The sequence below is a fragment of the Periophthalmus magnuspinnatus genome, chromosome 10 (assembly GCF_009829125.3).
Source record: "Periophthalmus magnuspinnatus isolate fPerMag1 chromosome 10, fPerMag1.2.pri, whole genome shotgun sequence".
In the NCBI taxonomy this organism is placed as follows: Eukaryota; Metazoa; Chordata; class Actinopteri; order Gobiiformes; family Gobiidae; genus Periophthalmus; species Periophthalmus magnuspinnatus.
This window is the reverse complement of record NC_047135.1, coordinates 34,315,969-34,343,936: the sequence shown is the minus strand read 5'-3', so window position 1 is coordinate 34,343,936 and position 27,968 is coordinate 34,315,969. Positions and strand designations below refer to the sequence as shown.

Sequence of the window (27,968 nt, the reverse complement as noted above, 5' to 3'; positions counted from 1 at the left end):
ATAAAATAGAATTAAAAAAAAAAAAATCTGTTTTGTTGAGACCGGAAGTAGAATCACGCGTCCCCGGAAGTGCCTCTCGACCAATCACATTTTGCAAAGCGTCCTATGCTGACGTCAGCCCGGTACCAATGAACACCCGGTAGCAGCGAAGAAATTCCCTATGTTTGCCTTTTGTTTGTAGTTTTATCCCGTTATACTCCCGGTGTCAGACGTGAAAGCATCATGCCGTTCGATGTGAGGAGGTGAGTTTGCGGTTTGGCTGTTTGGGGCCGCAGATGAGCGCGGACAGCTGCGGCATTTAGCTGCTTTTGGGCTCTGTTTGAGTGCAGAGCTGCTAGCATGTTGTTCATGTGGGAGTCAACGTGGATCTGTGTGCTTAGCTTTCACCACAGAGAGCTTGTTTTTCTTTACAGGAGAGAAAAAGTGTTGTTTACCTTTTTTTTTAAAGTGTTAGTATTAGTTCTGAGGTGACGTTTGCGCAGTATTTCTCCACTTGTTGTGGACTCTCGCCCCAAGGCTTCCAACATTCCCTTATGTCAACAAAGGCAGTTACCTGTATCAGTTTACATTCACTGATGTAATGACCCCGCTTACATTTCACACAACAAATCCCCAATACACAAAGCTGCACATTCAGTGTCCTCAGCTCCAATAAACATTGACCCCTGCAGAACTTCAGGGGAAAAAGTGACTCATTGATTCCATTGAGACTCAGGGATAGCTGATAGTCACACCTCTGAACGTCAACACTAGTCACAGCCAAACACACTAATCAGAGTAAAGGAGGTTTATTTACAATTAAGGCTATTTACATATTGCGTCAGGGCGTGTCAGATAACCCTGTCCTTTCACCTCAACCCTAATCTGTTTCTATAGAGAGCGTCTACACACTTTTCCCAGGGAAGATGCAGTGGATCGTAAACTATAACTCTTGAGAAAACCTCTAGGTACCTCCTGTTTGTATTAAAAAGTTTCAACAATGACAAAGAGACTTTCAGCCTCCCATCACTACATGTCCCTAATTGAATATCTGTAGTAAATGACGTAATTTATTTTGAAATCAGCCTGTCACGATAATCACTATATTGACTTATGTTTCAGTATATGAAATCTGGAACACTTTATTTTAGGGCTCAGTATTTATCACGTGTACAACTTCTTTGCAAAAGTTGTTAGAGTTTTGCCATTTTTAAGTAAGAAGGTCGGATTTGAGCTGTAGAGGGGAGAGTAAATCACTTCTGTGGCTGATTATTAGTTCATTCTCATCTTCATTTGCTGCAGTTCAGGCCTGTAATGATGCAATAGATTTAAAAATTTAGTGGTTTGGTTTAGTAGGACTGTTCTGCTTTGAATCACTGGTATAAAGTAGTTGAGTATTATCGTTTATCGCAATATTTTTATAATTATTATTGTGACTGGCCTATTTTGAAATGCATTTGATTGTCCTGTTGTTCATATTTAGGTGTAAATGTGCTGGTGAAGTGGTAGTTACATGTTGTTTAGACTGACCAGTGTGGAAATGTCCCTCATCTACTGTGTTGTTTTTTTTTTTTTTTTTCAAAATTTAACAAAAAAACTAAATTATATGGAATGACCAGCTGTCTCTTTTGCTTGGTGCTGCTGAGAAGTGCAGTGCAAAAGTTTATTTCCTTCCACTTTTTGTGTAGTTTCTCTGTCAAATGTGTTCAGTCTGGCGGGTTTAAGAAGAGTCTAATCTTGTGAGTGTTAGCGGCTGCAGCTAGTTCTAGTTTATTCTAGTTTTGCTATTTCAGTAAACGTGCTGATGCTAACGTTACATCAAACTTCTCGTTCTTGCACCAGAAACTAGATTTGAGTTACTTACGGGCACTGTGAAAAAAACAACAACTATTGCTTTGAGAAATGACTTCACTGATGTGTCACTCAGATATTTGCTTTTTATAATTTCTGTCTCGTGCTTAGGCCTGTCACAATCACACGTTTTGAAGTTTGATGTATCACTGAAGTAATATTGAAACTCGTTTATACCACGGCACAAAAACATAAGAGCAGATTTAAACCACAAAAACTATTCTAAATGTACAATATTGTTAAAAAAAATCATGATCTGCAGTAAATAAACAACAAAATTAAGCACTTTAGTTAGTTTAGTTCTTAATAGGGATGGGACAGTAAATAATAATATAATAATCAACGTTATATCACCAAAATGCAGAACAAACCCACTTCTTCTTAACTGTTCTCGATCACTGTCGTTTTCACTTATAACAAAGTACAACACTATAAGAGCTACTTAAATATGGAAGCTATTCATAATATTACATTTATTGTTATTCATATCCAAACCATTTTTAAACTGTTAGCAACTTTAATAATTATCTTGATATAATTGTTAATCAAGTTTTCTTTAGCCATGATAATCGTGACACCAAATTTCAACATCGTCCCATCCCTAGTTATTAATTAAACTTTTTACAGCTTAGGTCTTATCATATAGCCAAAAAATGACCAAACATTTCCCAGTAGTGCAAAGAAAATGTACGTACGACTAATATTGACCCTAAAAATATTGTTCCAACTCTCAAATCCAGAACAATCAGTGGATACAGTGATGTTCATGACAGGCCGTGCCGGCTGGTCTAAGTGTTTGGCTCTGACAGATCCTCACATTATGTCATGTGTTTGCTCACGTAGGTGTTGTGGATGCTGAGGTAGTGTTTGCTGCAGCTGTTGGGTCATTTAATCTCACACCAGCTCTCAGAAAACTTTGGTGTGCGTTACACTTGAATGGACCCCTCCTCCTCCTCCTCCACTGTTTTGACTCAAAAGTGCACGTAGGTCCTGCAGACGAATAAATTAAAGACGAGATTGCCGTCATTTATGATGTGAGCTCAGTATCAGCGCGGATACAGCCAGGGCTCGAAATTACTCATGTGTGAGATATGGTTTATTTAATGATGCTTTAAGAGAGATGCCGGTACATTTTGTACGTATTGTCATAACCAAACATCTGAGCTCACGGGAAGTGGTGATATTTGAGTAGACCAACGTCAGCTGGTTAACTCATGTCTCCTCAGAAGGTGTCTATGAATATTCATAAGTGCTCAGAGGTGAAACTGAGGTCTAACCACAGTCTTATGGGGTATGCAAATGAGGAGCTGAGAAAATAACAGAATAAAACCAGTTTCTCTAAGATACAAAATGTGCCCAAATATTCAGAGGTAGTCACAGCTTTTCGATTTTGATGCTATAGTTATGAGTGTATCCCGATACCCGATACCCGATATCAACCGATACCAGAGCAGAGACTGAAAACAGCATTTATGTCCTTTAAAATAAAATAAAATGAGGCAAAACTGATCCTAATGTGTTTTATGCAGCTGGTAATGATCTCTCAAGTAATGACAGAACAACTTTGTATAAATAAAAGCTCAGACATTATGAGACTTTCTGGGTTAACTACAACTATTATACTACATCAGTTTATTTGTCCAGCCAGAATATCGTCTGAACCGATATTTGGAAGCCGATATTCAATCCAGCAAATTTTTCAGGATCTGTGCCGATATTTGATACCAGTACATGGAACATTGATCTGGTCTGTGTATCTTTTTCACGACTTTCATTTCATTCCAGGGACTCAAACCAGTTGATGCCACATCTAAAATATTCATTTATTAAACTTTATGGAAAATTCTTTGCTGACAACATCTGTCTGACGTCTGGAACAGGGTTTATCCTGAGCTTTCACTGACATTTACTGGCTGGTCCAAGCATATCTGATAGATGTCAGGTTTAAAATGTTTTTTTTTTTCTTTCTTTTGCCAACTTCCAATTACTTTAGAACAGAACCCTGCCGCCATTTTGGTTGTGCCTCAAATTAAAGCAGAAAATCAACCCTTTAAGCCCATATCAAATTGCCTGAACAAGAATTTGATATATTTATTTTATTTTTTATTTGTATTTATTTTTTATTATTATTAGTTTTTTTTAATTTGCATCATTGTCTAATATTGACCTTACTGTGCTTCATGAAAATTCTTGAAATTGCCAAATCGATCTTCGAGGAAAGTAACTAGAACATCCCAGCTGTTTTGGCCTCATGTTTATAATCGTCACATTATCCCGATCTATTTTAAACCGTCATCTGTACACCCCGGATCTCGTGTCCAGATTTGAAACGTCCAGACATCGCCCTACATCCGGTTGTGTCTATTTACAGTAGACATAAAGCTGTCCATCGAGGCACATGTGACCACGAGAGACGAATCTGGTAACTTCAACCCAACAGCTAAAAATACGCACCACCCAATATGCTCCAGCTGAAGGTGGAGAGATACTGAGGCGTGTAACCTCAGACTCACACTGTTGGCTTTTTAAGGCAGCAGCCGCGAGTCGGGCTACCACGAACGGGCAGACAAAAAAACGCAGAAAACTGGGAATGGAATTTTACTTCTCTCACTTCCTTATTAAATTAGAACTTAAAATTAAACATTAGAGGTGGGAGTAACGTGAAAAAAACATGTGAAATTTAATATTTTGTATTTATTTATACAGGGAGAGTCCAATGACGGCACTCGGACGCTTCTTTTCACGCACGCCGTGGTCAAACACAGAAAAAAACTGAACTAAAACTAAAATAAATAAGTACATAAGTCCGTTTAAACCATTAAAAACAGCAGCAGATGTTTGTATGAATGTTACCAGATTATTAAATTGTATTTGTGGCACATATGAGGGTAAAGTCTTGTTGTTATATGATGCAGTAGTGCAGTTGGTTGAGTTTTCGTCATCTATTCCAGAGGTTGGTGGTTCAAATCCTGCCCCAAACACATTTCCAAAGGGAGAGTGTTTGTGTAAACTGGTGTATGGATGTGTGAGTGGGTGGTTCTTTGGGTGCATTGCTTTGAACATAGAAAAATAATATGTAAATGTGACCTTTTTAACTTTGTTTGTATATATAAATGGATGTAGCTAACCTGCTAGCTGCTGCGGGTTAGCAATGTCCATTTATATAAGCAGGAAGTGATCATGGGCATCGACTCCAATCCACTTTACAGCCAAACTCTGTCCTACCTTAGTCCACTTCTTTATACAGTCTATTGTGTGAATGATTGCATTGATTTGAAGGCCCCCTGCAGGTAGAAAACCGCTACGTAAATGTGACTTTTTACCATTTTCACCATTTAGAACAAAACTGCTGTTTACTCGTAAGCGGCCATGTTTCTTTTGACGCAAATGACTCGTGTCTCTTTGATTGCTAAAAGCTAGAGATGTTTTCGGGCCAATTTCGGTTATTGTTGGTGTAATTATGTCCTTTAAATTTACTACAAACTCCCACCAAGCTCCTTTTTTACCACGAGAGAGCTGCGTAGTTACCTTTTGTGCAGCCATTTCTTCATTTTAAAGTGTTCAAATGAAGCTTTGTGTGTATTTTTCAGCAGCAGATCGACCAAAACAAAAGGCCGTTAGCTGCTATGCTAAAAATATATGGGTTTGCCGATAAGTAGAGAGATTTTTACATATTTATCCATCTATTTCGACTGAATACACCTGTCTTTTGTGCCCATTTGAGCTCTTGGACATAAAAACAGCTGTCTTTCATACCTTTGTAAAGTATTTGTAAAAGTGTTTTCTTGGCAGACCATTCTGGACAATCTATTCTATTGTCTACTGTCCACCCTGTTCTTCCTGACCGTCCGGCGGCCGCATGAGCTCACCGCCGAGGGACTTAGGACCAGGAAGTTTTATAGATGTGGTAGATATGAGCCGTAAATAAAGCTACAGCAAAACAATCTAAACAGAAAGGGTCTGGGCTGAACAGGAAGTCCCCTTTCTCCCGTTTCCTCTTTTGTGGTCACTGTGAGAACTCGAAAAGCAGCTCCAAAGTTCACTACGCCTCAGCCTGGATCCACACTCAAACTCGGAGGAGGAGTGGAGTTTGTCAGTTTGGGGGAAAATCGTTTTCACTCCCCAAAAAGGAATAAAACTCGAGAGTTATTTCACCTCCTTCTTTAGACGACACCAAACAAAAATATGTGGTAGTAGGAGGAGTTACGTAACGCATAACTCAGGGGTTTGATGAAAATTAATTGCCAAAAGCTCCTTGTCACATAAATACACAGAGCTCATACTAAAACAAATGAAAACGAGTGATTAAAATGACTCTTGAGCTTGACCTTTTGTCAAAGTTCATTCTTCATGTGATCACAGGGAACCTTGAATCTCGTCATCAGAAAAACAGGTAATGAGAAGCATGGGCGAATCAGATAATCAGTTGATAGAAATCCACGTGTAAAGGTGTCGGTAAATAGTGTTTGAGGTCGAGTTAAGTGCAAGTTTATTTATACAGCGCATTTAAAACGGCTTCAGCTGAGCAAAGTGCTGCACGTAAAAGTCAACACGAATCAAAACTTATAAAAATATATGCAAGTATTGGCACAAAAAGTGAATATAGATCTAGGGATGGGACGATAACACTATATTGTTTCAGTAAAAAAGGTAAAAAATGGTTGACAGTTATCGTTCATGGGGCATTTTGTTGAATTGTGAGAGTCGCCAACAAAGACACTCGCCTTTTCTGTTCAATTCAATGCAATTTTTACTAAGAACACACAATATCTCCTTCATAGTGAATACTAAAATAATAAAACAATAAAAATACATTGCAAGTTGTAATGTTTACAGACATGAACGGCAGTGTTTTGTTGTTTTATAATAAAGTACTGTACTATAACAGCTGTTTAAATATGGAACTTATTCATAATATTAAAATTAGAACGATTCAGATACAGAATTTTTTAACTGTCAGTGATATTATCGTTAATTGCGATTATTCTGGCCTTAATAATCGTAACACCAAATTTCAAAACCGTCCCACACCTATAAACAATAAAATTAAAATATTCGCAAAGCTCAGCGTCCATCGGGTTCTCTTGATTCTAAACGGTATCGGCAGCGGTCGTGAAAAAACCTGTGTCCTTGGATTTCAAGACACTGCGATGCACCAATACAAATACCGGTATCGAGTATCGACCCTGATTGTGGGAAAGATGGACTGGACTGGGTGGAGTTGTGTTTTAGTTGTAGTTTTTCCTCGAGTGATGCAGAAAAGAGGGAGCCACTGTCTGTGTGAATGGTCATGTGTCAATAGCTGGATCAGGTATCGGTTCCATGGTATCGGTTGAACCAGGATCTCTTTGTGTCTGTGTCTTGGTGATATAATCGTTAATCACAATTACTTTCGCCATTATAATCGTGACACCAAATTTCAAAACCATCCCATGCCTATAAGCAATAAAACTAACCACATAAGTGCAGAAACATGACTTTAGTTTTTTTAAGATTTGGCAAAAGGTATAAACAGCAACTTTAATCAGGTCTCTTTATTTATTTATTTATTTATGTATAATTTATTATTAATTTTTATTTATTTGTTATTATAGACTATTTATTTTTCTATTTATTTATCTATCATTTATTTTTAATTAATTTATTTATTTTTTATGTATTTATTTTCTTATATTATTATAGACCTTTTATTTTTAATTTTTCTGTTTATTTATCTATCATTTATGTTTAATTTATTTATTTTTAATTTATTTATTTTATTTGTTATTATAGACTATTTATTTTTATTTTTCTATTTATTTATCTATCATTTATTTTTAATTTATTTATTTTTTAATACTTTTTTTTATTTTTTTTTTATTTGTTATTATAGACTATTTATTTTATGATTAGAGATAGACTTTTTGGACTTTGGACTGGATATTTAAACTTGTATCATCTATCGGCCTTGAATCTCCAGTACAAGCCAATACTTTTTGTTTTGGGGTTTCTACTGCCTAAAAAAACACACAAAGCTTTAATACGGAGAGAAAATGGCATAACACATTACAAAACATTTTAATGACATCATTTGGGGAAAATAATCCAAAATATCCTCGAGGCTCATCTGTCATCGGCTGCTCTGGATTCAAAACAATCGGTTTCGACATCGGCCAAGGAAAACTGAAAAAATGAGCTGGATCGGATATCGGTTCCATGGTATCGGTGGAGCCAGGATCTCTTTGTGTCTGTGTCTTGGTGATATAATCGTTAATCGCAATTACTTTCGCCATTATAATCGTGACACCAAATTTCAAAACCATCCCATGCCTATAAGCAATAAAACTAACCACAAAAGTGCAGAAACATGACTTTAGTTTTTTTTTAAGATTTGGCAAAAGGTATAAACAGCAACTTTAATCAGGTCTCTTTATTTATTTATTTATTTATTTATCTATCTATCTATAATTTATTATTAATTTTTATTTATTTGTTATTATAGACTATTTATTTTTCTATTTATTTATCTATCATTTATTTTTAATTAATTAATTAATTTTTTTATGTATTTATTTTCTTATATTATTATAGACCTTTTATTTTTAATTTTTCTGTTTATTTATCTATCATTTATGTTTAATTTATTTATTTTTAATTTATTTATTTTATGTGTTATTATAGACTATTTATTTTTATTTTTCTATTTATTTATCTATCATTTATTTTTAATTTATTTATTTTTTAATACTTTTTTTTATTTTTTTTTTATTTGTTATTATAGACTATTTTTTTATGATTAGAGATAGACTTTTTGGACTTTGGACTGGATATTTAAACTTGTATCGTCTATCGGCCTTGAATCTCCAGTACAAGCCAATACTTTTTGTTTTGGGGTTTCTACTGCCTAAAAAAACACACAAAGCTTTAATACGAAGAGAAAATGGCATAACACATTACAAAACATTTTAATGACATCATTTGGGGAAAATAATCAAAAATATCCTCGAGGCTCATCTGTCATCGGCTGCTCTGGATTCAAAACAATCGGTTTCGACATCGGCCAAGGAAAACTGAAAAAATGAGCTGGATCGGATATCGATTCCATGGTATCGGTGGAGCCAGGATCTCTTGGTGTTTTATTGTTCTTTTCCTTTGCATTTTATTATCTGTATATTTGTTTTTTTAGTTTTTTATTTTACTTTTTATGTGAAACCCTGAAGTAGTTTATAATTGTGCGATAGAAATAAACTTGAATTGAACTGAACTGAAGCCAGTATCGTAAATGAACGTTTAATTAGGTGTAACAAAACTATTTACAGGCTGTTTTTGGCCCCAGAACGTCTCATAATGTTTGAACTTTTTTCATGGGAAGCTGTGGAGCAGTGATTTGAAGGTTAAGCAACAGTTGTGTAACACGGCTGGATCTCTTGTGTAATAAGTCAACTGTGTTTTATGGAAATAAGTGTCATTTTCATTCCTGCACTGGTATCGGTCAGTAGCAGATATCGGCCGATGCTTACAGTTAAAGTATTGATATCCGAATCAGAAAAATGAAAAGGCCAGATTGGTTCATGTCTAGTATTTGTCTGTTGTGTAACGAACGTGCTAAGTTGTTCAAATAAGTGACAAAAACAGCGTAGCAACATTGTAATATCAGGGATCGACGGATATTTAAAGCAAAAGTATCGGTATCGGAACTGAAAAGGCTGGATTGGTTCATCTCTGCTGCAGTATTTGGCTGTTGTACGTTTAACTAAACCTCATTAAATATGCCAAGTTGTTCAAATAAATGACAAAAACAAACAGCGTAGCAACAGAATAATAAAGAGAACAGATATCGACCCTTATAATATTGGGGATCGGCTGATATTTAAAGCCTAAGTATCGGTATCGGAACTGAAAATGCTGGTTTGATGCATCCCTACATAACCACATAAGACACTGCTGCTTTGAGATATACAGAATTAGTTAAATATAAGTGCTCAAAATGGCAAATACATGATTCTCTTTGCAGTTTTATTTCCATTACTTATTATATTGCATTACGATTTCACTCAGTATCTGTCTATCTGATTTTTCGCTGTGTTTGTGGTGTTTCGGGGGGTCAGTTTCGCGTTACAAAGCCCACATTGAGTCAGTGAGGTTGTGTCTGCTCGGCATGGCCTCGGTCCAGAGCAAACATGCCCAAAAGTCACTGACAGTTGAAAAAAAATCTCTCATAACTCTTTTGTTTCTGAATATATTTCTTTTATTTTTTCAGAGCATTTAGAACGACCCTTCCGACATTAAACTGAGCAAATACAGCACATCGTCGACATTTTAATACCAAAGATTCCTCGAGCGTAAACGCCATTAAAGGAATAATAAGTGGTTTTCAAAGACAGGGGGCAGATCTCCACAGACCTGACTAGTCCTGATTCTGTCTTAAAGAAAAGGTGTTTGTTAATAAAACTCAGACAATAAACGACTTAAAACGTAATATCGAGGATCAAATAAGAGACATAAGCCCGGAAATGCTTTAAATGTGACGCAAAGTGTGTTGGATCAGGCTGTTCGGGGCGAAATCCAAAATGGCGGACGCTTAAAAAACATTATTACTTCCTCTAGTTTAAGTCGTGATAAGTTCAAGTGTAAGTGAACAATTATAACCGTATATATCGCCAAAAATCTCGGAAGGTTCAGTTTAACTACAGCTAAAATTTGGTGAGTTTGACTTAAGAATTACAGGAGCTACTGAAGATTTAAAAGTGTCAGTGACTTTTGGACCACTGTGTACTATTTGTGTGTTGTGTGTGTAAAACTAAACACTATAATAAAAAGAAATAACGTGAGATCATCAGGGCTAAAGCCAAAGTATCGTCATCCCTGCGTAATATTCTGCACATCTAAAAACAACAATTTCCTTTGTATATTTTTCAAAATGTCTCCCTTCTCTGCGCTTAATGTTTTTTTTTTGTGTAGTTTCATTTTTATTACGTAATATATTGCCTTATGATTTCACTCACTCTCTCACTTCAAGTTCAAACCGATCATAGTATTACAATAGTTGGCACAAGGTCTGGATGTTTATTAGATTAGAGAATGGGATTTAGTGTTTGTTTTTGCAGGGGTGGTTGTGTTTTTCCTGTGCGTTTGTGTTGTTTGGGGTTGGTCAGGTTCGAGTTACAAAGCCCACATTGACTGAGCGAGGTTGCGTCTAAAGGCCGAGCTGTCCGCCGCTCGCCCGGGCCCCGCTCCAGAGCTAACATTCCTGCACTCTTGAGTAACATTACGCAGGCCGGTGAGGACACTGTGCTCCTTTTCTCAGCACGTAACGGTGATGTAGCTTTTTTTTTTCTCAACTCCTCTTGTATTTTTCCATTTTTCTTCTTTATGTTTGCAGATTTGATATCTACAGGAAAGTGCCAAAAGATCTAACCCAGCCCACGTACACAGGAGCCTTCAGTGAGTACTGCGCAAAACAACAAATATTCACTTTTGTTTTTTCGTTTTTTTAATCTTTATTTCTACAGGGAGAGTCCAGTTGCATCAGACTCTTGTTCGCCAACGTTAAAGTACAGAACAGTACAAACAAAATGAACAAAATGGCTAACTATGTAGGTCTGTAGGTCCATTTAAAACATTAAAACATTCAAAAATGTTCATCTCCAGATTATTAAAACGCGTTAGTGGCACCAATCTATCCAGTTTTGCTTGTCCTTTGGAGCAAAATAACTACTAATAATGCAAAATAACCCACTATTCCATGTGTCGTTTTTAGAAATAATGTAGCTTCATCGTCCACAAACATAAATAGGATCCAAGGTATGATTTAACAAACCAAACGTGCAAAGTTAAAGTGTAAGATACTGAATACACCTGCGCAAACACACCTGCTGAGCGTTTGTGCTTTTCGGAGACTTTACATTGACTTCCATTCATTTCCTGCAGACTGATCCTAAACTTTTATCATAGTTACTACTTCCCAAACCTCAAACTGTTTTAACCCATGTTGTTTAAGCCGTGTCGTTGTTTTAATAATAAGGAATTCACGTCATTGTCTCCATAAAGAAGGCAGGTCCTCATAAAGCGACTGTATTTGAGTCCTCACAATGACAAATCCCCGCACATGTATTAGAGATAGACGGGCAGATATTTGCACTTTTTAGCGTTTTGGCCTTAAAACTCCAGCTTAGGCCAATAAAACGTAAACCAAGCTTTATTTTAACACGTTAGTACAAAGAGACAACTGCGCAGAAGGTGACTGCACAGTTTTCTTATAGTTTGTAGTGACAGAAAAGGTTGTGGGTGAGTTTGTACTGACTTTAAATAACAGAATTTGTTGAAAATAAGAATCAAAATCGGCTCTACATACTGGCCATCATTTTGTCTGAATTCTAAACAATCGGTATGAGCTTTGGCATGAAAAAAAAACAACAAAAAACAAAAACAGACTGTGTAAAGAAGTCGAGTCAAATGAAGCTCATCGAGGCTGGACCAGTTATAGCAGCGAATTTCCAGCCGAGTTTCATATTTGGAATTCCGTCCGTGAATATCAAAGCAGCGAAAGAACCAATCAGGAGCGAGGCTGTGGAAGGCAACGCCCCTTCCTCTCCTCACCGCTGGTTTAGCAAGGAGCGGGCGCTTAGCAACGCTGTCAATCAAACCTGTTGCTAACGCTAGTGAGAGGGACCTCCGGGAAAGAAGGCGCCTGATTTGTCTTTTATTAATGTTCATATCTTAATTTACAGACACAATAGTGAAATAAAAATATCAGGATCATGTAGAGGGTTAATATGAACATTTAAGACCAAAATAACGAGAGAGAGGTGACAGATTTTCAATGTAAAGTGAATTGGAGCCATGATCACTTCCTATTTGGATTGCGGCGGCTAGTCCTTTAGCTATGTCCATTTTATCTCTATATTTTTTACTTCTGTTTTCACTTTTTATCCTCTTTCTTTTGATACGTTTCATCCAATGTTAACAGGACTCGAATGTTTATTAAAGACACAATGATTTTTTTTTTACTAACACTACTATAATTGAGATAAAACGTGTTATTACTGTACGACACCGGACGACAACAACCAATCGTAATGTGTTGTTGTTACGGGCTTATGCTATTGGTTATCATGAAGAAAATGCCGGTAAATTCCTCCATAGAGGCGGAGTATTCGAGGAATATTTAAAAAAGTATCAGACAAGTATCCACCTGTCCCGTGCGGTAACGATGAGCCCTGCCTGACGTGGCGTAACCGGTATGACAAGAATGATAACGATCTGGCTTTTTTGTGTTGCTCCGGGCTCCGAGCTTGTCACAGTTGGGAATTCTGAATAGTTTTCCTGTCAGACCCTGTGTTTTAGTCCACGTCATCCAAAAATCACTGTTTCGTTGATGAGGTATTGATTATTGGCTGATTCGCTCGCTCTAAACTATGCAGTGATGAATTCCTGGCGCCGTCAGCTGGAGTTAGTAACAGAGGATGTAAACTCGAAACAGATCTGCTCGTGTAGTAACGTCGTGACACACTTTTCCTGAATGGTTGCGGTGGGAATGTTTTCGCTAACACTACAGCGCCGTTTCCACCCTGGAGGAAGTATGTCAGGAAGCGTTTCCGGTCCGCGGCCCACTCCCTTCCTGTCTCCACGCCTCGAGAGCTGCGTCTGGACCTGGTTCAACTTCACCCTGATCAGATCACAGGCGGAGGCAAAAGGTCAAATACGTGACCCCTCCCCCCTTTCTCCCTCATCTGCTTTTGTTTGAGCGTTTATGTAAAGGCCGCATTCCACTCATACTCGATTCTTAGGGTGTTTAGTTTAACCCTCTGATGCATGAATTATGAAGGCCTTGGTCAAGATTTTTTTGTTTCTGAAGTGTTTTTCTTCTTCTCAGGACATGAAACAACATTGTGAGCTGCCTGTAAATATGAATTAACTTGTGTTCTATTGTAAATATACAAACACATCTTTCTTTTTATGCTTTGAAAAACATTTCAACATTTTTTGGGAAATTTCAACACTGTTTAGGTGCAATGTTTAGACCTGAATAAGAAAAACAGAGGAAATTTACCTGCAGTTACACCGACTGACCACTGAATTGATCTCAATGGAGTGTGGCAGCAGAGAGCACTCCAGAGGCTCCACCACATAAACCAATGCTTTAAAGAGAAAGTTGTTTTAGTAGCTGTCCACTGCAGTGACCGCTGTGCACCAGAGGGTTAACAGGAGTTTGTTTTTTGTTCTGTAGTGTTGTATATTTTGTGTTTTTCTGAGGATAAAAGTCACGTTACGTTAGATTAAGCTTGTTGTAAAATGATAACTCTGTGTTTAACCTTCAGTCAGGGTTGAATTGAGGAAATAACAAAGTGAAGGCTAGAATCAGTGTCACAGTTCAAACTACAAACTATAATCTGTGCTTTCGTTTCACTAAAGAGCTTCCTCTCTTCTCGAGCGGTGTTGACATGGGTACACACCCGATACACCCGGGTACGATGACTCCTATTTACTATTGTAACCGGGGAAGAATTACTGTTTGAACCTGAATTAGTGGCCTGTGTGTCATAGCAACACACCCTATTGTTTGTGAGTTAAACAGCGGCTTATGTAAAGCCTGCACAGACCGCAGGTTTGGCTCTGACGCCCTGCCAACCACAAGGTCATGTGACGCGGCCGTCCTCGGCGACGGTTGCCACGTAAACACGCCTCACCTGCTGAGTGAAGGATTTCCACCAGAGCCGCTCCATACCAGGGCCACAGACGCGCAGATCGTTTCCCTCCTGTTTTTATCCTGACACCACATTAATTTGACACGTGTGAAAAGAAGCAGATACCCGCACCCCCCGCACGCTCGGACTTTTCCACTCCACGTTCAGCTTGCCCTACTTTTTTTAAAACTTTACACTTGTTCTTATTAATCTCAGGCTGGTGTTAGTGCGATTTTTTTGAGCTGTGGGTGATGGACGTCGTCTGATTCCTCCTAACGTCAACAATACAGGACAATACAGGATTACTCAAACACATGAATCACTCATAATGAAACTTAGACTAAGCTAATGCTAACGAGACGCTATTGTAACGTGGTCAAAAGGCCTTTTTTTTCATAATATGTCTCGCATGAGTAATTCTATGATCACACCAGATTTAATCAACAATTTACAAATTCATACAAGTCTAAATATTTCAACGATAAGTCAGGGGTGTCCAAACTTTTTTCACCGCATACGGGGAGTCGAACGGTGCGTTTAACACAGGTTTGACAGCGACATTTTACCTTTAAAAAGACTTTAAGATTATTTTTAGGTCTGTGTCACGATGCAGTGTGATGTTATTCAGGTTATAGAGGGTAGAATATCTTCAGTTTGTAGTAAAAAAAATACTTCCTGATCAATTGGGCCAGTTTAGGAGGAGGCATGAGGGCCAAAAAAAATTGGTCTGAGGCCCGCGTTTGGCCCCTGAGCCGTAGTTTGGACAGCCCTGCTATAAGTAAACATTATATTTATCTGTAAAGTGACAGGTTTAATTCACTCCTAAATTCTCCTTACTGCTCTGGTTCATATAAATCTTAATAATAATTTAATATTGTCTGTCTGTCGTCCAAGTTTGATCCATAGTAAAAGAAAAACTCCGATCTGTTTCACTCAAATAACCTTTTGTCCAGCTGAAATTTAACTTAATAATACTTCTAAAATTATCCGTAAATTAATACAAGACTCCAGCGAAATGCTTTAGATACAGTCCTGGTGTTTTTACCCTAAAGGAGGTGTGTTTTGAATAAACTTCCCATGAGCTCACCTCCCAAACAGATACGCCGTGATGGCCGCCTGTTGCGCTGGCATTTCATGTGTAATTGGTGTAGGAGTCTCTTTGTAAGCGTGCGTAATGGAGCTAACGCCACCCGTAAAAACTGCTATTTAGGGTACAGCTTTATTACACACTAATGTCAAACGCTGAGATCAACCATTCCTACACGCAGCCGTTTGCATCATCCCCGCGGTGCCGTCCAAATTAAAACCAATGTACCGTGCCCATTAATCCCTGTTTGATCGTAATGGCTTAAATGTGCAAACAAGCTTCTCATTATTCCCATTTCTTTGCCCACAGTTTCGATTCTGTGCTGCGTCTTCATTCTCTTTCTTTTTCTCTCCGAGCTCACCGGATTCATTGCTACGGAAATGTAAGTATATAAACTTGTATATGCTTTTGTAATATGCTGGATAGCCAACAATATCGCACAAGTCTTTAATTTGTCAAGCTCCGTTGTGCCCAAAATACACAATAGACACTACCTCATTGTTGTCCTAGCCCTCATTATGTCAAGCCAGTGCTGTAACCAATGAAAAGAGCGCGTTTTCTCTCAGGAAATTGGTTTTTGTACAATGCGTCAGCCCCTCGGCGCACTGTAATGAGCGACGACATCGGGAGGGAGAGGCAGGAAGGAAATTACTCAATGAATGACATACGAGCGCTCTTTTCTGACAGTGTGATGCGCAAAGGGCGTCGATGGCTTCTTTTTTTAACCACGTGGCAAAGAAAGATGAGCCAAGTTGTCAAAAAGGAAGTAGGGATGTCAGCGTATTTTAGTTTCAGAGGGCGGGAGTTGCTCGGTCGTTGGAGCGTTCGTTCGAATCCCGCTCTCGACGTAAACGGTATCGGTCGAGCGGTCGGACGTGCCGATCTACAGGTTGGCGGTGCGATTCCAGCTCCCACAGATGAACGCTTTTGTCGTGACTTGACCCGCTTTGCCCCCAGTGAGACGTTCCTTGACCATTTACGATTTACTTTTTAATTACTTAACCAATTATTGCGATTGTTCAGGCCAGAATATAAGAAAATAAGTCACTTTTTTTCCCAACTCGAGCAACATAAACCTTAATGTAATGTGTTTTTTTAGCTTTTTCATTCGTAAAGTTTGATTTCATAAAGACAGTCACATAATAAAGAAAAAGGGAAAACTATTGGGAATCGGAAATTGAGGGCTATTTACTATTTAATTACTTAACCAATTATTGCGATTGTTCAGGTCAGAATATAATTGTTAAAGAAGTAAGTCACTTTTTTTCCAACTCCAGAAGCGTAAACCTTAATGTAAAGTGCTTTTTTATCTGGAAGTTAATCCCACATTCACTTTTTTCATTCAGAAAATTTGATTTCATAAAGCTAGTCACATAATAAAGAACAAGGGAGAACTATTGAGAATCGGAAATGAAAAAAATCAAAAAATGGTGTAATCTCTCTCCAGGGAGTCAAGCAGACGGCATAAACGTTCCACAGCACTTACACCTTTAAACATCTGTATCCTTCTTTCCAGAGTAAATGAACTATACGTGGACGACCCGGACAAAGACAGTGGCGGGAAGATCGAAGTCAGTTTGAACATCAGCTTGCCCAACCTCCACTGCGACCGTGAGTACACCGCTCTGGCCTGGTTTGTTCATCACACTTCCTGTTTTCTTCAGCTTTGCCTTTTGGTTTACGGTCCATTTGGCATCACAACACCTCATTATCACACACTATCTATGTCATAATTCAGATCGTTTAGCGAGGCCGCGGTGTGACACAACGCGCTGGTGGGAGATGAGAGATACGGTCAGCTCTTTTATCTGCAATCAGGGGCAGATAGTGGTGTGTTTACGTGGTTGTGTTGTAGCGTGCGTCTAAATAACACTGGGCCTCTGTCTGTGTTTGGTCTGGAATTCACATAAACACAACTGTGTCGCCTTTAAACGACGCACAACTGCCTATATGAAGTACAGCGACGTAGTAGAGCTCATTTATGACACTGACACAAAAACTTTAAGCCACCAAAACTATTATAAATCTACAATAAACAGCAGAATGAAACTGTTTGTTACTTTGTTTGCATCTGTAATGAGTCAGACAAGTTATTCATTCAACCGTTTATGGCTCAAATCTTATCATACAGACAAAAAAATAACCATAAAAAAATCCCAGTAAGTGCCAAGAAACTTTACACATTGACCCCGAAAATCTGTTGTTCCATGTTTCATAAACTAAACGAGAAGTCGTTATAGTAATTATAGGGACAGGCCGAGCTGTGACTGGGTTTAAGGAAATCAGTATCCAGTCGTTTTTAAATCGTTCATGATCAGTTTGGGCTTTTCAATCACGAGATCTACAGCAAATCGTCTTGTCAGTAAAAAACCTGCAGTTTGGGGCATAGTTCAGACTTTCCAGGAAATTTTTTATTTTATTTTAATAAGTGCTGATGTTTTTTTTATTAGGATTTAAAGCCACATTAGTTTTTTGTATCAATTAAAAAAAGTTACAATTTTTGATTGATCAGTGTGAAGGAAATGATTACTTTTATTTATTTATTTTTTTTTACATATTACCTCCAACTGTACAGAAAAGAGGTGGGCTGATATGGAGTTTTAATTTATTATTATTATTTTATTTTGTTTTGTTGTTTTTTTATTATTATTATTTTATTATTATTATTTTATTCTTTCTTTCTTTTTTTTTTTTTTGGCCAATACCAATATCAGATATTTGGCCTGCTAAATTATATTTGCCGATACCAATCTTCAAAAAAATACCGAGGCCCATTAATTTGTTTTAATATAAAATAAAGATCACAAGTTTTCAGTTTTATAAAAATAACAAAATGCATTCATCTCAGATAAATGTGTTGTATGTTTGTGTCACATACAAAGCCATAAAACACTAGAGAGAGACTGGGAAAGTACAAAAATATCTGTATGATGATATCTGTATGAGTAATGATATTGGCTAATACACTATCGACAAATGTGCACCAATATCGGCCGATACTGATACTTGAACTGATTTATATATATCGAACATCCCTAGTTTTGCTGCCTTGAGTAAAATCATGTCATTTTATTACTGACAGCAGCTCAGGTGGTGGGAGTAATTTTCCACTGATCCGATAGTTGGTGTTTTGAATCCCGCTCTCAACATAAAACATAAAAAACTGGTGTATGAATGTGTGTGTTCCTTAATGTAAAGCGTTTTGATCCTTGAAGATGGAAAAGTGCTGTATAAAAACATGACGATATGGTTCAACTTTTATAACCAGTGACTAACTATGATGATATTACCCAAGTCAAGTCCACTGGTGTTTTAATATTTGACATTTTTCCTAATAAACGCTCCACCAGTGACTGCACCAGAGAATGTTACAGGCTCCTTTGGCATTCAGCTCCTCATGACTCCCTTTGAAACTATGCCTGTGACAGATTACACCGTCAGCTCCAGCACCAAAAACACACATGTTGATTCAATCGCTCCCCAAAAATGGCAAAGCTAATAAATACTTGGGTGGAAAAGTGGGTCCAGATTTTGTTAGAGCAAGTAGTTTGGCATGTACGCCCGCAGCTGCCGTCCATGTGCTACACCTCGTGCCATGTGTGGTTTAAAGTCCAACTCCTGAAACTCCTGGTGTTTGTACGGTGGCTTTGATAATTTTGCTCGATGTTTTGCACAAATATGGAGCTCAGACCGGCCTGTTTAACTCATCCCCTCAAGATTGGATTGATATTACGTCATAAAGACAAGAGGGTATTGTCTAACCCTCCCCCGCTGACCCAATTACAAGCAGAACCTTAAATTAGTTAAACAAATTTGACTTTATATGACTACGACTTCTGTTTTTTTTGACAAATGGGAACAGCATAAAGATTTAACATCACATTTTTACTTCGAAATATTTCAAATACATCGTTTCTGTGCGACTATAGTTGTCATGTGATAGTTTTACACGCACACCAAGCTAAAAAAGTTCTTGTAAAGAGGTCATATCTTTATGGAAAGTTGACCTTTTGCAACTTTCTACCGTGGTATCAAGCCGTGACATTTAAAAAGTGCTGCGTTATGATTTATGACGTCCACAAAAAAACGCGAAAATGAGTTCCCCCTGCCTCGTGTCCCTTTTTTGCATTAACACATTTCCACTGCGAAGTTAGGACTTTATAAGGAGAAACAACCTCCCACACACACACACACACACACACACACACACACACGTGCTTATATTTAAACAGCATATTTTTATATTGGCCTCAGCTCGTTTTGAATGTCAGAGGTAACAGGCGACATGAGCCGGGTTTAAAATTCGCGTCTCTAAACGAGCAACGCCGCTGGATCAGACATAACACTGACAAAATGATGACGACGATGATTTGTTTATTTCGAGCGTTGGTCTGGGATCGTTTTTACTTGTCCCAGAAAGGAAAAAAAAAACATTGAAAGTGAGTGGGATGAGATGATATTTATGTATTTCCACCCATGTATTATGCAGGTAAAATGCATTTCTTGTGTTCTTCCTGTACATTTAACCCTAAAGTCACACAAATCTCATAATATTAATGAGACAAAAACAACAATTGCAGCACAGTAATGAAAAAAATACAGTATAAAGCGGATTACAGCTGCTCGTGTCAATGCCGTTTATACAGACTGAGGTTTTTATGCACAGACGCACACGCAGAGAGACATAGGAGCAACAATTACACGAAGACGCAGTCACTATAGTCGCCTCTATGAGAAACGCTAAACCACACTGTTATTGTTGATGTAATGGACTGTAATACGCTGCTATTAAACTGTGGAACATTCTACCTCCACACATCAGAGCTGCCCCTCTTTAAAGTCCTTCAAATCTGCTCTTAAAGGTGCTATATTACACAAAAAAATGACTTTTGCGAGCGTTAATCCATGTTATAATGCCGTTACCGCATCAAAAACAGACCTGGAGTTGTGTTTTGTCGCTCTTTTCCACCTTGTGATGTCATGAAGTGGTAGTTTTTAAGTTAACAGCTCATTTCACCTTCAGTTCAATCGAGATAAGTGGCAATTCCAGGAGCTGAAACGATCCTGATTATTCTAGAAATGAAGGTGTGTGGGGTTTAAAAACACAGTGACTCACTTCCTGGATTACGACATGATGACATCACGAGGTGGAACGGAGTGTTTTCTGTTTGAGAGAAGCAGGATTTGTGTGTTAAACATGTGTGAATGAAACAAAACACAACTCTAGATACGTTTTTGATGAGGAAACATTAGAAAATAGTGTAAATAGTTGTTTTGTTTTGGCTTTTAGTACAATTTTAAGATGCGCATTTGTAGTTTTTTTTTAGAAATACATTTGGCGTTGGCGTCAGTAATGCGTTTTTTACTCGTCCTTTGTTCTGCAGTGGTGGGGCTGGACATCCAAGACGAGATGGGACGCCACGAAGTCGGACACATCGACAACTCCATGAAGGTGCCTCTGAACCAGGGCAGCGGCTGTCGATTTGAAGGAATCTTTAGCATCAACAAAGTGAGTGCGCTCCATTCCACCGTGAGCAAAAGACTAGGAACGCTTCAGTCTAAACAAGGAACCATCTTCTTCCTCCTCCGCTCTCACCCGGGTGAAGTTAAACAGCGTCATCTCCACCGCCTGCGTCACTTGTTCCACTATTTTTAAAATGATTAACTCGCGCTGCAGTTAAAATATGCAAAACGGGGTAAATGAGTGTAATTCTTTCCAAACAAACCAGAGCAAGTTTCCATAAGGGCACAGTTTTCCATAGTGTTCTTCAGTTGGGAATTAGTTAACAAGTGTTGCAAGTTGGTTTATATTAATATTAATGTGTGCGTTTGTGCGTTTGTGCGTTTTGTAGGTACCAGGAAACTTCCACGTGTCCACACACAGTGCCACAGCCCAGCCACAAAACCCAGATATGACCCATACGATCCATAAACTGGCCTTTGGAGAAAAACTACAGGTCTGTAACAAATAAAATCAAAGTATAAATATTAGATAGTGTAAGTACTTTTACAGTTTTTTGGGAAATGTGATTAAACGTGTTAACGCAGCGCAACAGGACCGCCCTTTTTGAAGCCCGCTCTGGTGCCCGAAGTCAATTTTCCAGTCATTTTTCCCATAGTCTTTTCAAAAAAATATAAATATCAACAGTTTAAAAAGCACATGTGTCAAACCCAAGGCCCGGGGGCAAAATGCGGCCCGCCGTGTCATTTTATGTGGCCCGCGACAAGGTTTTTTTTTTTATATCTTTGCAAATTTGAGACGAACCATTTTGCTGATGTGGCCCTTGGGGAAATTGAGTTTGACACCCCCGGTTTAAAGGCACGACAGAAGCTAACTAGCGCTGTGGTCGCTAACATCCATAACACGGTTGTTTTTATGTCCAAAATGCATGTTTAAAACGCAAGATTCTGTGAAATTTTTTAATAATTTGGTGGTTTGTAACATTGCAGAAACAGATTTTTCGTATAATTTTAGGCCTTGTTGTTATTGGTTACCACAGAAATGATAAAACCCGAACCTGTAACCCTGAGGAAACGTTCCAACATTTACGCTACCAGCCAAAAGTCAACTCATTTAGCATTTTTTTGTTTATTTTGACTATTTTCTGCATTTTATACACACACAGAAGACATCAGATTTATGAAATAAGTGTGAAGCTCTGGGATTTGAACCACCAACCTTCAGATCAGTGGGCAAACGCTCTACCAACTGAGCTACTATCGCCCAGTTTGATGTAATTTTTGGAAAGTTTATGGGAAAAATGAGCATTAACGTCCAGATTCAGAGGGTTTGCGGTCACTGTTGGGCTTCATTGCGATAATAATAATAATAATAAAATGTTTTCTGTTTTTTGAACGCAGGTACAAAAGGTCCAGGGGGCGTTTAATGCTCTAGGGGGCGCTGACAGGCTTTCATCAAACCGTAAGTACTGCTCCTGTGCGCACTAAAGCCTCTGTATATGTCGTATTTCCTTTGTGTTGACGTGACGCGCGACACGGGACGGTAAACGTGCGGGGGGCAGTGGAAACAGCTGATCCTGTGGTTTTTAAATGAGGGCTGAGTCGCACTAAACTGAAGTTCATGTTTTTACTGTTTGTTTATCGACAGCGCTGGCCTCACACGACTACATCCTCAAGATCGTACCGACGGTTTATGAAGATCTGTCGGGAAAACAGAGGTTCTCCTACCAGTACACGGTCGCTAATAAGGTAAAGGAAATGACCTCCACCTCACCCCCGCCCGCTTAACTACACTTTATGGTGACACTTCAGGTTTAGAAGTGTTTAGAGGCCAATAATAATAATAATAATAATAATAATAATGATGATATTGATGATGATGATGATAATGGTGAAAATAATAATAATAATAATGATAATAATAATAATGATGATATTGATGATGATGATGATGATGATGATGATGATGATGATGATGATAATGATGATAATGATGAAAATAATAATAATAATAATGATAATGATAATAATGATAATGATAATAATAATAATGATGATAATAATAATGATAACGATGATAATGTTGATAATAATAATAATGATGATGATAATAATAATGATGATAATGTTGATAATAATAATGATGATAATGATGATGATAATAATAATAAAATAATGATAATGATATTAATAATAATACTACTACAGTCCCTGATGTGGACGGTGTTCCTCATGCACAGTTTAAAGTGTTGGTCATGATCATCAATCACATTTACAGAATTACAGAATTATATATTTAAAATGAGTCTGATTATGAAGTAAGGTGCATCCTCCACCCCTACTCCACCCCTACTCCACCCGAAGTCCTACACTACCCCAAGCCCTACCCCATCCCTGCCCCACCAAGCCCTACCGCACCCCTATCCCACCCCTACTCCACCCCAACCATACCCCAACCCCACCCCAAGCCCTACCCCACACCTACTCCATCCCTACCCCACTCCTACTCCACCCCTCCTCCACTCATACCTCACCCCTACTCCACCCCTACTCCACGCCCACCTCCTTGTGTCTTTTGTCTTATAAATATTGATTTTGTTCTTCCTGCTCAAATCTAGTTTATTCTGTTGTTTTTGTGTTAAATATGAATTTAAATATATAACATAACAAACATTTGCAGTGGGCGTGGCAGAATGAGGTCACTAGGTGTTTGTGTTGGTTCCTGCTCTGGATGACCACTCCACTCTGTGACCTCAGCTTGTTGCTGTTGACCAGCGCACTCACCCTGAAGTAACGACTCGCCCGTAGTGGCTGGTCGTGGAAACTGGACGCAAACAGACCATAAAGACGTTTCTTTGCACTGTTGACGCGCAGGTAGTCATCAGTTTGGACTCAAAACAGCCTGACGTGTCCGAGAATGAGGGCGTAGGAAAAGTATTTCATAAAGTCACTGTGTAATACCCATAAAAGTTCAGGCAGGCGGCGTAAAAATCACAAACATTATCACATGTGGAGAAAACATCAGATTTAATTTTAAACAGATCAGCGTTATCTGTGACAACGATCTGAAATGGGATTAAGAGTCTTTTGTGTTCATTAAGTTCCCCCTCGCTGGGTTTACCTCGAAAGCCCCTCCGAAGATGATCATTACTAACTTGTTTTGTTTTTCCCCAACAGGAGTATGTGGCTTACAGTCACACAGGGAGGATCATCCCGGCCATCTGGTTTAGATACGATCTGAGTCCAATCACGGTCAAGTACACGGAGAGGAGACAGCCTTTCTATCGTTTCATAACAACAGTAAGTTCTTCATTAAATCAAAAAAATGAAACGAAACTTGTAGCGTTTCCTCTTGACCTCGGCCCATACTGCGTGCTACCGTTTTTAAATATACACTACGTGGCTTGAAATGTGTTTAAAAGTTGAAAGTTTAAAGATTAACATTAATATAGATATATAAACAGACCTGGATTTGTGTTTTGTTTCATTCATTCACAAACGTTTAACACACAAACAAACCCGCATATTTTGGCTGAGCTCTTCTCTCAAACAGTAAACAGTCTGCTCCACCTTGTGATGTCATCATGTGGTGATACAGGAAGTGCGTTACTGTGTTTTTAAACTCCACACACCTTCATTTCCAGAGTCATTTGGGTGATTTCAGACGTGGAATTGGAAGGTAAAAGAAGCTGTTGACTTGAAAACTACCACTTCCATTTCGCATTTTGAGGTTTGGAGACGTTACTGACGGATAATAAAGTGTGCGAATGAAACAAAACACAACTCCAGGTCTGTTTTTAAAGCCGTCACAACGTTATAACTCTGCGTAAAGCTCACAAGAGTCAATTTTGTGTAATAAAGGCGCTTTAAAAAAGACTGTGCAGCCCTATACTCAAACCTAACCTTTTACCTTCTAGTTTCTTCCTCTAACTTCTCCTGTTTGTCCGCCTTAATTGGGCGACAGGTGGATTTTACCACTCGTGGCAGTTTTCTAAATGAATCAACACATTTTCTAGTTATATATGATAAGATTAAAGCTGTAAAAGGTTGAATGAATAACGTGAATGACTCATTACAGATGCAAATCAGTACTAAAGCGTTTCATTCTGCTGTTTATTTATTTATTTATTTATTTATTGCAGCTCGTGTATTTTTTATTATTTTTTTTACAGTTTTGTAGATTTAGAATAGTTTTTGTGGGTTATTTTGTCAGTGGCATGCATTATTTTCACTCGTTTATCATCTATTTTTACTTATATATCGAACTTCTAAATGTTTTATCGTGACAAGCTTAAAGAAGGGCAATATATTATGATTTATTAAGCTAAATTGTACAAAACCGTGCTTGAAATTGGCCATAAAGCAAAACAAAACACACCGAAAGACGTCCCTCAGATTATATTTATGCTAAACATCCCAACCCGGGTGTGGTGTAGTTTTTAAATATGTAAATCTGTTCCCTTTACACGTAGGTTTCATTAACGTAAATGTAAAAGTAGTGTGTATTTCGGTCGTTTTAATCATAAGGCCTGATTCATGTCTTGTTTTGGAAAAAGCCAGACAAACACTATAATGTCTTTAAATAGATTTATCACCTCTCTGGCCTTGAAACTTGGCAAAACATGACTGAGCTAATGAAGCGGCCGATAACTGCGTCAGGATTAAATTAGCTGTTTCAATCATGACTTTTTTTCTCCATTGTTTGTCTTCAGCATTGTTTAAGTTGGTCGTGACTTTATTCAGAGATGAGTGTGCGTACAGTGTGATCGTGAGTCATAACGCAACTATGTGAGTCAAGCTTTGAGAGATTCTGCCTCAAACTGGAGCCGGCAGGAATCAGCTGATGTCGACCTAATAATAACTTAAAGGGCTCGTGTTGCGACGTTTTCTGATGTGTGTTAGAATGTTTAATCATCACAAACAGACCTGGGGCTGTGTTTTGGTTCGTTCACACATGTTTAACACGCAAACCCCGTGTGTTTAGGCTGAGAAAACGCTCTGTTCCACCTCCTGATGTCATCATGTGGTGATACAGGAAGTGCGTTACTGTGTTTTTAAACTCCACACACCTTCATTTCTAGAATCATTTGGATCATTTCAGCGTCTGGAGTTGTCACTTATCTCGACTGAACTAAAGGTAAAAAAGTGATTGTTAATTTGAAAACTACCACTTGATGACATCACAAGGTGGAACGGAGCATTTTGAGCTTTGGAAATGTTACAGACTAATAATAAAGTGTTACTCAAACATGTGTGAATGAAACAAAACACAACTCCAGGTCTGTTTTTTGAGGAGGAAAAAGTATTAAAACATAGATCAGAAAACAGTGTAATACAGGCCCTTTAAGTACATTTTAAAGCTGATACTTTTTACTTTTACTTCAATACATTTGAGCGTAGTATCTGTACTTTGAACTAGACGGAAAAGTTAAACTCCATACACCTTCAGTAGAATAATTACAGTAATTTCAGACCTGGAATTGCCACTTACCTCAACTGAACTGAAGGTAAAAGGAGCTGTTAACATGAAAACTACCACTTCATGACATCACAAGGTGGAACAGAGCGTTTAGAGCTTTGGAGATAGCCAGACTAATGTTAAAGTGTGACTCAAACATGTGTGAATGGTCCAAAACACAACTCCAGCTATGTTTTTGAGGAGGTAACAGCACTATAACCTGGTTTAAACCTCACAAGAGTCACTTTTTTGTCATCTAGGACCTGTAAAAACATGGAAACCCACCTCTTTTTTCCCCCCTTTTTTCTTTTTTCGCAGATATGTGCCATTGTAGGAGGGACTTTCACTGTAGCGGGCATAATCGACTCCTGTATATTCACGGCGTCGGAAGCTTGGAAAAAAATCCAGATTGGCAAAATGTCCTGAGACCTGCTCGCCCTGGCCTTTTTGCGCCCAGTGACGTTAGCCCGCTAGCTAAATCAAGACCTTCTATTTGAAATCTCATCACACTGACTGATGAAACGGCTTTGCACATTTGATCCAACTCACTTTCTTAGCTGCCCTGGCTGCATTTCGCCCAGTGACACGCCAGTCGCCCAGTATCAGATGTCCACTTCCTTCTTGAATGTCGAGTGGCAAAAGAAGACGTTTTGTTTTTGTGCCAGAAAAGTCCGACACGGTTCCAGGGTTAAAAAACGGGCGCCATTTTTAGAATCAAGCTAGAACGAGACTGATTTAGGGCGAGATTTAGTTTTTCACCAATCAAAAAGTCCAGAAAGTATAGCAAAATCATGTGACTTTAGACGTTAGAGTATTACTTTGAATCTCACGAGGGAGACGCTAATGAAGGAAGTGTTTATCTTGTATTATTTTAAGTTCTGTTTCTGAACATCAAACTGCACAATGTAAGTGTAAAAAGTCTGAATCAGACTGAATTCTTTTTGTCCTGTCTGGTTATTATTTCAATTCTTTTCACGCTGGTTACATCTTGTGTGGATTTAGGTTGATGTTAACCTACTTTTTTTACCAAATTACATTTCAGATTTTGTTTTATAAAAGTGTAAATTGATTTATTTTTGTTATTTTCTTTTACATGGGCCGTAGATTTGTTTACTGAGACATTCTGAAGTCAGTTTTGTGTATGTTTTATGACGTTTATATTCTCATTTTGTTACTGTTTAAGAGATTGAACACTTTCCTCTACTGAAATTCATTTGTTACCTGTTTTGTCTTACATTTCTGTGTCCGAACATTATCTCATCTTTCTCTTTAAGTGGTTGTTACATTAAATAACCTCAAAGTTCTCCCTCTCATGAGTAATCTTTGGTCATGTATGTTCCAGTCCGACCGGTTACATGGGTAATGATCACACAGATGACTCCACACTGGCGTTACACTTGCTCTAGATTAATAAGTGTTCAGTTGGACTTTGTTCCCTCAGCTGATGGAGACGCCGCTTACGTCCAGC

The 27,968-nt window shown here is 38.2% G+C and overlaps 1 protein-coding gene across 1 annotated transcript; it reads left to right on the top strand.

Annotated features, from left to right (window-relative positions):
- The first annotated feature begins 88 nt into the window (after positions 1-88).
- On the top strand, positions 89-27,803 carry ergic1 (endoplasmic reticulum-golgi intermediate compartment 1). The gene is made up of 10 exons (XM_033974463.2): positions 89-242; positions 11,192-11,253; positions 15,892-15,964; positions 17,099-17,193; positions 20,967-21,091; positions 21,435-21,539; positions 22,444-22,504; positions 22,691-22,791; positions 24,220-24,342; positions 26,819-27,803. The coding sequence occupies exons 1-10, from the start codon at positions 223-225 to the stop codon at positions 26,924-26,926; spliced, it is 873 nt and encodes a 290-aa protein (XP_033830354.1). The 5' UTR covers positions 89-222; the 3' UTR covers positions 26,927-27,803.
- Positions 27,804-27,968: the final 165 nt, after the last annotated feature.